The sequence below is a fragment of the Diabrotica undecimpunctata genome, chromosome 10 (genome assembly GCF_040954645.1).
Source record: "Diabrotica undecimpunctata isolate CICGRU chromosome 10, icDiaUnde3, whole genome shotgun sequence".
Lineage (NCBI taxonomy): Eukaryota > Metazoa > Arthropoda > Insecta > Coleoptera > Chrysomelidae > Diabrotica > Diabrotica undecimpunctata.
In genome coordinates, this window is record NC_092812.1 from 61,083,406 (window position 1) to 61,097,331 (window position 13,926).

The 13,926-nt window shown below is 29.7% G+C and overlaps 1 protein-coding gene across 2 annotated transcripts in view; it reads left to right on the forward strand.

The window, feature by feature from the left end:
- Positions 1-13,926, forward strand: part of LOC140452001 (probable G-protein coupled receptor CG31760) — a 1,472,120-nt gene that overhangs the window by 1,440,918 nt on the left and 17,276 nt on the right. For both annotated transcript variants that reach the window (XM_072546009.1, XM_072546010.1), the window contains exon 10: positions 4,342-4,447. In XM_072546009.1, the coding sequence (XP_072402110.1) occupies positions 4,342-4,447 (106 nt within the window). The remainder of the gene's footprint in view (positions 1-4,341; positions 4,448-13,926) is intronic.

Consider the following 13,926-nt stretch of genomic DNA (forward strand, 5'->3'; position numbering starts at 1 on the left):
AAAATATCGCATATTTTTCTTCATAATTTTTTTCACACTTCTAGCTTTTTCTGCAAATCTCGGACTGCTGTCAAAAAATTGACAACGTCGCAATATCTCTAACTAGTTCATCAATGAAAAAAGGTTTTATTTGTGAAAAGATCAACTCTCGGTCAGAGTCTCAGCTATTAAGTAAAAGTAAATGCAAAACAGATGTTACAGCTTCTTCATCTGTTTTTACAATATCTGCCCTTATTTCGATGGTTTAACAAAATATTGTCGTTTTGTAAGGATATAACCAGTCTCTTTATTTAAATTATTTTTTATGGACCACTCACCTGAATTGATCCCAAATAAAAGTTTATACTCAGATATAGATTATTAATGTTTTAACCCAAATCAATTTTAGAAAGAACATTTTTATTGAAGCTTGTGATATTACAAGTTTGTAAAAATAAATTTAAATATAAGTAATTTCTAAATAATTTTAAAGTGTTTAATAATCACAGATCATACATAGAATATATTTGTAACTGATTTATTAAAGTTAATATATCTGACATTTGCATTACAGATATATAAGGTGTATCAAATTTCATTAAATTTTTATGCACAAATATCATGTTTCAGATATTGTAGAATATAGTACTTAGGTATTCCATTTAACAGATATCCAACATAAAGGATTAACAATATAAACAGGTTAACAAAATAAAACTAAGGTTTAATTTTTGAAATTCTAATGACATAGATTAGTGTTTATAAATGAAAAGTTTTTAATCAAAAGTACTACACTCAAATATCAATAGCACCCTCATTTGCCAGTATTTCCATGTTTTCTCTATAAACTACAATGTTATGTAAAACTGAACAATATGATAGGTATTATTCTTTAAACAAAAGGTAACTTGGATCTCATTCTACATGTTAAAATGGTAAATCTCTTTAAAATACCAAAAGCTCTGTCATTCAAAATTCTTGACGCAATCTGTGATATATTATACAGCACTTAGGACTGCTGTCTGAAGATTCTACAATGGTAGTTAAAAACTGAATATCCACTATTTCCTATTAATCCATTGTCCATAAATTCCCTGTTTTATAGACCCATAATATGCAAAATTGTTTAACAATTCCTAAAATAGCTACTTCCTATATATAGAGTCTATATATTATACGTCGTTGCATGTAACCTATGTAGTATGTAGAGCCATACGTCGCCATGTTACCAATTCCAACGGTAACTTGAACATCCTAATTTGTAATAATATATAATGTAACATATCTATAAATTAATAACATTTAAAGGGTTTTCACTCATATATTTTAGTGGCTCATAGCATGTATACTCCGTTACACTGATGATGGAATTTACATTCCGAAAACGTTCTGTAATGTATTTGTGATATAGCCCGTTTGGGTATTTTAGTATATACCTTTTATAAAGAATTTGAAATAAAAATTTGTAGTTTAATATCTCTTTGATGATAATATCAAATCCAGAGGAATTTTTAGGATTTATGTTTGTTTTGATTTCGGTGGAAATTTCTTTTGGAGAAGGTCTAATAAGACTAATAACTATATCTTTCTGTTCTGGATTAGTCCAGTCTTGGAAATCTTCAACCACCGTTGGCCTAAATAGTGTGTTCTAGGTATTCTACGAATCGGTTTGCTTATTATATCTCGTTCCCAACTTCCTTTTGTAAAGAAACTTATTAAAATATGTTCTCAACTTTGCACACATAACTTGAGTTTTAATTCTCCCTTAATATCAGATTAAGTTTAAATACATAACCTCAAAATCAAAAATTTCTAATAATAGTCTAACAATCAAACAAAATACTAGATGGCACATTAGAGATAACCCAGCGGTTTTCTAATTCTATTTGTAAAACATGGCATCCTACTAAAAGTTTTTAGAAAAACCCTCGTAACAGCTAACTTGTATAACATTATAAGATTTAGAGGTTTATTAATTAACGAACTCTTAGCTTCTTAGAAGACATGGGTTGGTTGTTCGTATTTTTCTCCTTAAAATTTTAGTATGATGATGAAAAAACGAAAAAGAAAATACAAAGAGGCCTAACGTCTATGTTAAATCCTCCACGCTCCAGTAATCATCCCTAAAATAAATTAGCGTCCATATAAATCGCGTAATTACCCTAAGCAGCAAATCCTTACGCTTTGTCCTTGAATTTAGAGAATCTTTAAATTTTATTTTTAATTAAGTGCATTTGATCGCTATAGGAACAACTATATTATATATACAACTATACTATAACTAGATTCTGCACTTTAAAATATTACGATTTAAGCCAACTTGCTTTAATCAAATGTTGATATTAAGAAAGATACAGGGTGTTAAAGTGGAAATTTAAAATTTTATTTTTCGCTATATTTTTTACGTTTGTAAATATTTTTGGACAAAAATTTACAGTTGGATGCTTTTGAGTAGGATAAATTATAATTTTATACTTACTTTAATGTAACTAATAGAGGGCGCCACATATGCCTTATGTGTGGCATAAATTTGCGCTTAACTTTTTTGCTCTTTAAGTTAGCTCTATTTCTGTTAAAAAATATTAAGGATACATTATTTTTACAAAGAAAAGTTATACTTGTTAGTAACCTGAAAATTCAACCGTTTTCGAGATAAATGCATTTTATAAGTCAGCTGCACAATAATTCTTAATTTGATATTTGTGCGGTAAAGCACTGAATACCTATAGATAAAATGTTTGATGTAAAATTCTATTATTCTGTTATTTTGTCAAATCCTATTATTAATTATCCTGCTGATATATTTATTTTATTTAATATTTTGTTAATTATTAACTTTAGTTAAAGGTATTTTATAGCAAAATTCAGAAGTATTATTGTTTTTGTCTATTTTTTCTTCGTTGCTTGGAGTAATTGCCTTAGATTAGAATTATGCAGCTGATTTTTAAAATACGATTATCTCGAAAACTGTTGAGTTTTGAAGTTATTAACAAGTATACCTTTTTTTTGTTAAAATATTGTATCTTTAATATTTTTTATCTCAAATACAGGTAACTTAAAGAGCAAAAAAGTTAAGTGCAAATTTATACCACATATGTGGGATAAGTGGTGCCCTCTATTAGTTACATGAAAGTGTGCATCAAATTATAATTTCTGATATTTAAAAGTACCCAGTTGTAAATTTTTATGCATAAATGTTTACAAACATGAAAGTTATAGCGAAAAATAAAATTTTAATTTTGCAATTTATTGTATCTTTCTTAATATCAACATTTTATTAAAGCAATTTGGCTTAAATCGTAATATTTTAAAGTGTAGAATCTACTGTTTCTTTTTGTATAATTACTTAAGGACCACCCTGTATAAAAGAGTAAAAATTTAAATTTTGTTAACATATCTAAATGACATTTGTTTGATCTTAATTTATTTAGGAGTTATAGTAAACGCAATACATTATATTTTATAGTATAAGATCTATCATATCATATATTGTTTAGTATGTTGCCTTAGATATTACTTAAATTGTTGGTGTCAGTCTTATAATTGATAAATTCAGGAGTTTTGTTAATGTGTACCATTTCAAGTAAAAGTCGATTTTTATAATTATCAACTTGTTCCAAAATTTTTCATTATTAAAGTCAAAGTTACGTCCTGTCTTCAAGTGGTGATATAAGGCACAAGAGTTTTTTTTCTTATGTTACAGTCACTTTTGTGTTGAGTGACACGTTGTTTAAGCCATAGGAAAAAGATTACAACTGAATTTGTACAATAAAATTCTGGTGTTAGTGAAAAAGCCAATATGGAACTATGGAATCCAACTGTGGGGATCTGCATCGAGGTCCAATATCGATATTCTGGAGAAATTCCAATCGAAGACCTTCGGCATTATCACAAATGCACCGTGGTACTTGTCCAACAATTACATTAATTACGACCTTTAAATGAAAACTGTCAAAGAAGAAATTGTCAGTTACTCCCAAAAATACGACAGACGATTGCAAAACCACCCACAAAAATGTATTTGTGCAGCTCTGCGTGAGGATGTATGTGAATCTTCAAAGAAAAACTGCATTGAATCCAAAGTTTTGTAATTTATAACAGTTTTTGTTTGAGCCAAACTTCGGCATTATATGAAAATCGGAAAAAAGTCATTTGTCTATCTTAAAAATAAATAATTTAAAAGACTGTTGAGACTGTGAAAACTATGAAGCAATTAGCAACATAATTGAATCCAAAACTTGTATTAGTCAACTAATTGTGTTTTTAAGATAAACATGGCAAAATAAATCAAAAATCGTAATTTACTTGTTATAGGTAAAATGTTTTCTGAACTTTTGATTTACAAATGATTTTCTGTTACAGGTTGTTCTTGCAGAAACCCGCTAATCCTGATTTAATGTACATTATATTCTTCTGTCATACCCAGCTGACAGTAACACTGCTTCTGTGTCTAATATTTGGGAGTAAAGTAAGTAACATTTTTTCTATACTCTTTTGTTCTAACTTTTTACCTTTTCATCATATCTTAAAACTAATGTTTAATTATGATACAAAAGGCGGACGATTTTCACATTTGGTCCCATTGAAGATAGCTACAAAGCAGCTGTCAATTAAATTCACAGAACAAATGTTTGACGTTTGACTGTGTTGTCATGTCTTTATAATGTCTATGTTGCAGGCTTCAATTACAAATAGAGAAGCTTTCAAAAATACATTTTTATTATAGTATTATATGAATTGTGCAATTTTTTTTATTTTTTTATATACAACACGAACGAATAAATACTCGTTTCTTCTCATATTAATTGCAGTTAATTATTACAACATTTTTTTGGCATTTGCCTTTGATAATAAGCTGATAGATTTGGCAATCCTCAAACTACCAGTTGCCAGATTGTTACAGATGGTCACCAGATGTCTGTGGAAAGTACCTGAATACTATTCTTATTATTTTTTGAAAGAATTTCTTTTTTACTTTTAGTTTGTTAACGTTCTATTGGATTTTTATTAATTATAAATCACATGCTCTTTCCCGATTTATTAAAAAGCATGGCAACACAGTTAAACGCCAACATTTCGTTCTATGAACTTTAATTGACAGCTCAATTATAGCTATCTTCAATGGGACCAAATGTGAAAATCGTCCCAAAAGGCTCATAAAAATAATCCTTAAAGGTCCAACATTATTATACCTAATTTTATTTTTTTATAATTACTTAGTTAGATAACCTTACTACATATGATCTTCACTTTTCAATTATATCCATCTATAATACCTTTATATCATTGTATACCTACCTTCATATGTATATCTTATCCACTCACCATTTCGTGGTATACCTATTGAAATGTTGGCTATCCTGATCCCCAAACACTATGTAAATCAGGTTGGCTATCTTGACATAACAATAAAGTAGTTGTCATTTTGTGTTGCACAAGTAAAGAGGTGTTTTATTCTCTCCATTCCAGTATCCATATATATATATATATATATATATATATATATATATATATATATATATATATATATATATATATATATATTGAAATGATTTCAATATGTTAAAAAGGATACAACTTAAATGGATTTTTATATGAGTTTGTTGTTCATGAATTTCATGAAGCCATCACAATGTGGGTTCGACTCTGAAATAAAAGAGAGAAAAAGATTAGTAAATTGTTAAATAAATTAATTTTGACTTACCTGGTATAGTGTTAATAATTTCTGAATAGTATAGTTGCCTAGTGTATAGGTGAATCGTCTAAACCTTAAAAAGAACAAAAAAAGAAGAATTCTTAAAAAATATTTAAACATAGAAATTTTGAAAACGTCAGAAAATAAACTGTCAAGCAAGTCTATGGGAGCTAAATTAATAGGGGTTTTGTTAAATAAGAAATTACAATGATGTGGAGATGAAAAGAATAAATTGTATTAGCATTGTAATAGAATAAGTTTTATATCTGAACATTTTTTTTTATAAATTCCCAAATTAGATGTGATTAAAGTGATTATGAGAAATTAATGTGGATTGACAAATGTGTCAGAACAGGACAGTTTTATGGTTTAAAAAAAAAATAGAAGACGAAAAGAAAAAAGAACGTTGGTTGCTGTTAGCAACGAATGATAGATTTTGGGGGAGGCCGACAAGAAATTTTGAAAGGAGAGTCCTGAAATTGTGGAATAGGTCGGGAGTGTTTTTTTAACTCGTCTAAAGAGAATTTTAGTTTTTCCACAGTTTCCACAGCAGAGATATCCAGAATTTGTTCCAGAGAGTAAGAGAAACAATTTAACTTATAAATTATTATTGGAGTACAGAAATGTCATTTAAATTGAGAAAATTAAAATTCATGAATTAACATAATTGCGATAGGCCTTAAAAAAATTGAAAATATTAATGATCATTAAATTAAAAATAGAATAGTACGTACCTTAACTTCCGAAGAGAGGATTGATATTCCAGTTTCACCAATTATTTTGCGAGTAGTTAGTTTTCTTTAAATAAATCAGAACTGTTTTAAAGTAAGGTTGGATAATAATTTTGGGGATCATTTGAAATTTTGATTATATTTGAATGCAAGTTAAAAGTCAGCGGAATAAAGTGTTCATTTTCTTTTCTTTATAGTTCATTTAAACACTTTATAAAGTTGCAATATTTATTTAGTTTTTAGGTACTTGTATAGAGTCTCCACATTTTGTAATAAATTTTTATTTTCACGACTCTAAACCACATTAAGATTTATATGATTCCTATTTTTGTAAATTTTTAAAGGCAACCCAAGTTGCAGACGAATTTTATTGTTTATATTAAATTTGTTCAATATTAATAAATAACGTGCTTCATTTGGGTTAATTTATCAAAGGTCTAAAGTAAATTTTGGTTTAATTTCTTTTGAACTCTACCAGGAGACTACAGAGTCGACGTCACACAGTGACAGATTGCTTAGAACACATAATTGAGCTAGCTGAGGTATATATTAAATTAAACAACGAACCACAGATTTTAAAAATTACAACATTTATTATAAATAAAAATAAAATTAATAAAATACAACTTTTTCAATATATATATATATATATATATATATATATATATATATATATATATATATATATATATAATTGTACTTTGAAAGCTTTTCCAAAAACACCCCACAATCAAATTTTCTAAGCATCTAGAATTATATGTACTAGATCTAGGCAACCATCCTTACAAACCGGTCTTTCAATAACTTAATGTGTTCTTATAAATCCAACACGCTTAGAGTAGAAGCACCACTTAAAGAACTTTTTTTTATTATTTTTCTATTGAGAAACATGTAGGATTCGAATAAAATCTTTCCGCCGAATGCCAATTTTACTTTCAAATCAGCTCTACTAGGAGATTAACTCTGATCATAACGATTCAATTCATAATAACAATATTATAACGTTTTATATTTTGAACCACAAAAATCGCTGCTTCTGGCCATCTGTTTCGTCATTTGGCAATACAGTTTCCCCACTTTTGGCCACCCAAAACTTAGTTAAAAATAGAGATACAAGTTTATGTGTATATGTTTAAATATTTATTGAACTACAAAAATAATTAAAACAAAATAAATTTCTGGTAACACAAATGAGGCAAAAGATACATGTTTTTTTTTGGTTTTTGGCCTTGGTTTGCAACCTTTGGCCAACCCCACACATTATTATCTTAAAATTGAATTATATCTATATTACCTGTTCTTTCTTTAATTATTGCGACTTTATACTAATATATGTAATTTCACAATGTAATTTAAACAAAATATCATATTACTATCTTAAATTTAAACAAAATTTTAAAGTTTATAGATTATTTATTAACCACAACCCACAATTGGGTGTGTAATTTTTTATTGATGCCCAAAAATAACTAATGAGTACACGAAGAGATTAACATTCTTAAACCAGAGGGCATAAGTAAAGGACGACCACTTAGGAGATAGAATGATGATGTGGAAGAAGAACTTAAGATTCTAAAGATCAGGAGATGGAGGGAAGTTTCTAGGAATCGACAGGAGTAACGACTTCTTTGTGAGTACGTCAAAATCCACAAAAGATTGTCGAGCCAATTATGATAATGATGACAAAATAATTATCAATCATGTCTTGACTTTTTGACATCATGGCAGCTTAATTTGATATTACCTCCTGGTCTTCTAACTCAGTTGGCTAGTAACTTTGGCTTGACCCAGATGTGGTCACCATTCCGAATTAGGATTCAGTATGTTCCCTTTTGGATAAATCCATAATCATCGACACCATGTTTAAATTTATTTCACATTCTGATCATCTTTAGAAATTATTTTGCCTTAATAGATATTTTTACTCAATAACATTTTGGATTAGTTTTTGCGCAGCCAAATTCAAATATCATGAACCGCCACTACCACATACAAACATATTATTTTACAAAAAAAATTAATATTTTCGTTCCACTTTAGAAATACATTATTATATTGAATTTTAAAATGTCCCTTTCTTAGTATCTTCCTTCATTAAAGATTTTTCGTTAATATTTGTGCCACGACTTAAAAAGAAAAAGAAAAAATGTTTAGGCAGTGATTTTGATGATATAAGGTAATATTTCAAAGGTATTTATACGAGAAGCAGTGTATAATAATTACACAAAGAGTTTTGTCACCCTTGTGATAAGAAATATAATTAATTACCTGTAAGGTTGGTATTAAAATAAAGGCGGGATTTGTAATTATTAAGGTAAAGTTATACGGAAGATCAAAAGGTTATTTTCGCTTTGTTAAACAAGGAGCAAGCAAATCTGTTTCGAAAGGTAGCAAAAACCGTTACCCAGTCTTTAATAGATATTTTCTAAATAATTATGACATTTTATTTCTATTTTTATCAAAGAAAACCTTCATCAACGACAATTCGATACTAATAAAAAATAATAGTTCTTTATAGCATAAAAAACAAGATTATAATTGAACTTACCAATCTTCTCCTGTGATTGTGTTAACATCTCTGTTTTTTTCTAAGTGGCAGTAAGTATTGTGTATCTATATTTTTAATTATGGTTATACTTAAATCTTCTGGTAAAATAATTTTGTCTTATCTTTTTTTATAGAGACTTTTTATAATATATGTCATTCCTGAAACTGTATTTATTCTTAATATTTTGTAGATCAGTATTTGAGCCTTGATTATTTTTTATATCTTCCAGATTGATTAAGTTTACTACTTTTAATATTTTATCTGTATTTTTGTGAGATTCTAGAAATGAATTTCTGCTTAAACAGTCTGCTTCTTGGGTATATTTTCCTTGATTATACTTTAGAATTATATGGAGATAAGTAGAATGTTAAGTTAATTATTCATCAGTTCTAGCTTTTATGTTTAAATTTTCTAAAGGTTTGTGATCTGAGTATACTAAGAATTTGTTTTGTTGGTTCCGAATAACGTAATGACTATTTTATTAAAAGATTCTTGACATTCGTTCGACCAGATGAATTCCACATATTTTCTTAATAAGTTGTGTAGTGGGTCAAAAATGATAGCAATATCTTGAATAAACATATGATAATAATTTATTTTCCACGATAATTAATGTACATTCTTTCCTGTTTGTGGAACAGGAAACTTTTTCTCAGCAATTAGATAATCTCCTACAGGCTTGATGGATTTATTTTTTATTATGTGACCTAAATATTTTACAGAGTTTTTCGCAATAGTGCATTTAGACAATTTTAGTCTGAATCCTTCATTTTATATTGCTTCTAATAATTTTGATAAATGCATTTTATGTCCATCAAAACTTTTGGATAACATTAGGATAGCTCTCTTGTGTTACAATAAGTGGCATTTTTTCCTTATCTTGTATTCTCATAGGCATTGACCAGAATGCTGAATTTGAGAAAAAAGCTTGTTTTAATTATGGTTATATTTTTGATAAGTTTCTTTAGCTTCCTAACTTTCCGGTGTCTGAAAAAAACTTCAAAAAATATGTGTTTTAGCTAATTATCTTAATAGTTACATTTTCTCTGCCAACACATGTAATCGCGATATTTTTCAGGGTATCATAATTTACGCGGGAAATTTAAAAATTCACAATGGGGTAATTCGATCAGGTCTGTGTGTATGTGGGGATTTCTCTAAATAAATCTTAAATTAGTGCTTTCTTTTCAGAAAAAATGGTTCGAAATTATATAAGAAAACTTGCTGCTCGTCCATATAAGGACTATGACGACGTAAGGGTGGAAAATGCCCTCCAGAATGTTCTTGAGGAAGTATATCCTTTACGGCGCGCTGCCGAAGAATAGTGGGGAGACTGTATTTTCCGCGAACGAAGAAAAAACCATTATACAGCGTGCTGCAATATGCGGCGAGTGGGGATTTCCCTTTGACTTGCGAGATATAAAATATTTAGCCAAAAGCATTTTAGATGCCCAGGGTCGACAAGTTCCTCTTTTTAAAAACAATTTACCTGGAACTGATTGGGTATATTCATTAATGAGACAGTAAAAAGGAGAAATTACCCAAAAAGTGGCGACCAATATTGAAAAACCTAGAGCTAAAATTTCAATAAAACTTTAGTTGGCTACATCGAGAGTCTGCGTAGATAATTAGAAAATATTCCACCCAATAACATATTAAATTACGACGAGACCAATGTACAAGATAGCCCCGGAAATAAGAAAATAATATTTCAACGCGCCACCAAATATCCCGAACGGATTTTTAATTTTACTAAAGCAGCAATGACTATAGTGATATGTGCTTCGGCTTCAGGATTGCTGCAACCACTATATATAATTTATAAAGCAGAAAAAATGTGGTTACAATGGACTGAAAATAGTCCAAGAGGATTAACTTGCTGTACTGACAGATGCTGCTATGTAGGTTCTTGATATAATCGCACCGATCATGAATGCATAGATTCATAGATATTTACAGATTGGTTTACTTTGACCTTTTTATTACATTCAGAACGTCTTGAAGGGCGAAAAATCATCAAAGGAGATAACCTTTCCTCACATTTTACCGATGAGGTGATATCTTTATGCGAACAAACATGTGGGTCTTATATGTTTGGTCAAAAACTCAACAACACATTTGACCCAACCACTTGATGTCGGTTTTTTCCGTCCCTTTCAGATGGTTTGGAGGAAAACTCTTAGTGATTGGAAAAACTGTCACCCCACATTATCCACAATAGATAAGAAAGATTTTCCAAACTTGTTAAACACTACCCTTCAGCACATGGACAAAAAACAGCTGACGAAAACAGCGCTATAAAACGAATTATTGTTTTCTCCTTTGAAGCCACGGGAATTATTTACCCTTTCTTCCCCGAGAAAGTTTTAAATAAGTTGCTTAGAGAAGATGAGAAGATCGAGAAGCATTCGCAATGGTGATCGCCAACGTCGGATAATTCTGATATAGCACACGAAGAAGAAGAAGAGAAGATGAGGAAATAGAGGGCCAAATCGACAACCTTTGGTACATTATCTAAAGGAGAAAAGATATTTAACTGCACCATCCAGGCGAAATATTAAGCGAACCAAACTAAGTGTGAAAAAGAGCCACCAAGTGATAACGAAACAGAATGTGAAACGTCTAACTTGGATGAGTCTGGCAATATTGATAGGGTTGAATATTTTTCCTCTAACAAGGATGACATTAAAGAAGAAGTTTTTCTATTAGTAAAGGTATTCGGACGAAGAAGGAAGAAGCAATACTTAAATTCAAAAAGCCAATGAAAAATACTTAGACGTAGTAGGATATAAATCTACGGATGAAGTAAAGAAGGCCTTCAAACTGGTCGAACGTGATAAATTTTCGGTTGAAGTGAATGATATTATTACCATTTTGCCCTCTTCTGAATTCCTTAGTTCAACAGAAATAGCTTGTATGTTTAAAAAACGGGTTGATGTAGTGGAAATGTAGAATATCACTTTAAACTTAATACACATCTGTTCAAAGATGTTTAAAATGATGTTTTTTGGTGTTCTACTTTGCAGTACTAACCCGACTTTGTCATTCTTTGGTTGAAGCATGTTAAAGTTTACTTTTCATGACCTATGTCATAAGATTACAATTCTTAGAAAATATTAGTTTTTAATGAATATGGCTCTTTGGTTCAGTTTTTTTTTTAATATCATTGATAACTTTTGTTTGTGAAACCTAATTTAGAGCGTATTAGCATATTTTTGTTTTTTGTGTGAATTAAAATAAATCTATATCTTCATCTTCAATCTGTATCATCTAAAAATTCTAGGGTGCTCGGTAAAAGAAGTATTAGTCAATTTAGTCAACTTTTCAGGAGAAGCAAAAAACCATAAATAATTTTGTTCTGAAGCTAATTAATTGTCATATCTCCTAAATCGTAGTACACAGAATTGTTATATTTACCTGTTTTACTTTGTAAATCCTAATCTTGAACAAAGTATATATATTTTTTTAAATAAATGGAAATTACAAAAAAATGTGACTTATATTATTTGGACCACACGTACCAGATGACTTACACTATTTTTTTTAGCCCAAAAAAGCTCTTGTTTATTAAAAAATAAATAAATGAAACATATTTATGCAATATCTATTAAAAAAACATGGGGATAATGTTAATACGGTTTCCCAGACCAATTGCTACGCCCCAATGGAGAAAAGTATTACTCTGCGTTAGATGAATCTTCATCATCTGCATGGAATCTCATCAGCACCATCAGTTGTCTTTAAATTTTTATAAAAATCGTGAAATACTGGACTTATCAGAGGAAGAAGATCCAAAATATTTTATTCTGCGTTGATATAGCAAGAGTGCTTTTATACAAATTGGTGGATACCAACCTACCTATCATTAGTTTGTCTTCTACGTAGTACACCTAGCGTCAGAAATGCCTCTTTTTCATCAAGTGACGTTTTATAAAGAATAATTCCCTTTTTCTCCCTCTCTAGTATAACGAAATCAGTTCACATCAAACCAAAAGAAAGAATTTCCTCTTTTTTTGCGCATTAGACAGTTATTTTTCAAAAGATCTGAAAATTTTAAGAAATCACCATGGTGAAGGTCTACAACATTGAATTTCTTTTTCTTTCCTGTACTTCTCACAAGCTGACACCAGTCGTGCGGATGGCTAATTGGAACACTTAACCTTTTTCTTTGCTTTTCGATCAATCCATGGTCAATATCGCACTCCATATGACTGTGTCCACTTACCATGAATTTATGGCCAATAACTTCTAAATTAGTGTTATTTTGCATTACTACTAAAAACATCATAGCTACATGTGAATTTTTGTTCTGGCCACCGCATGTATCCAAGTACAGTGTTACTTTGGAAACATGTGGTGGCAGTAATAATAATTCTTTATAAATACATGTAGCTGTATTGTTACCTCCCCTTCCTACTTCACCTTTGTGCCACATGTAACATGCTACACTTCCTTCTCCATTCTTATGAATAGTTAGGTTATATGTCCATAACTGTCGCTCGTAAAAGGCAACAGAAGAATTTAAGTATGAAGTTGGGAGACACTGCTGCAAGTTAAAAAAAGTACTATCACATTTTGCTTTTTCTCTATCGTTGCTCTTCATAACATATACATTGTCTGCAGCAGTGTGATGAATACTTATCTCGTCTTTTATTTTAGTTTTATCATCTTCGTTTTCGGTAACTTTGAGTTTATTACTCAGCTTCAGCACATCACTCATTTTATGGAACTCTCTTTCATAGATAGGTCTAGAGACAGGTGATTAATTTTCTTCACATTATAATTTGTACATTTTCTGAAGATTATAATAGTTTCTTCATTATGGTGGTTAGCAGAAGGATAACGACCTCGCTGGTCATCAGTTATTCTTCCTGAAGTATTTGAATCCCTATTTGTAAAAGCCAGTCTAATAAACATATTTGTCTCATCAAATGTGTTCATAAAACATTTTTTACAAACTTGAATTCTAGCGC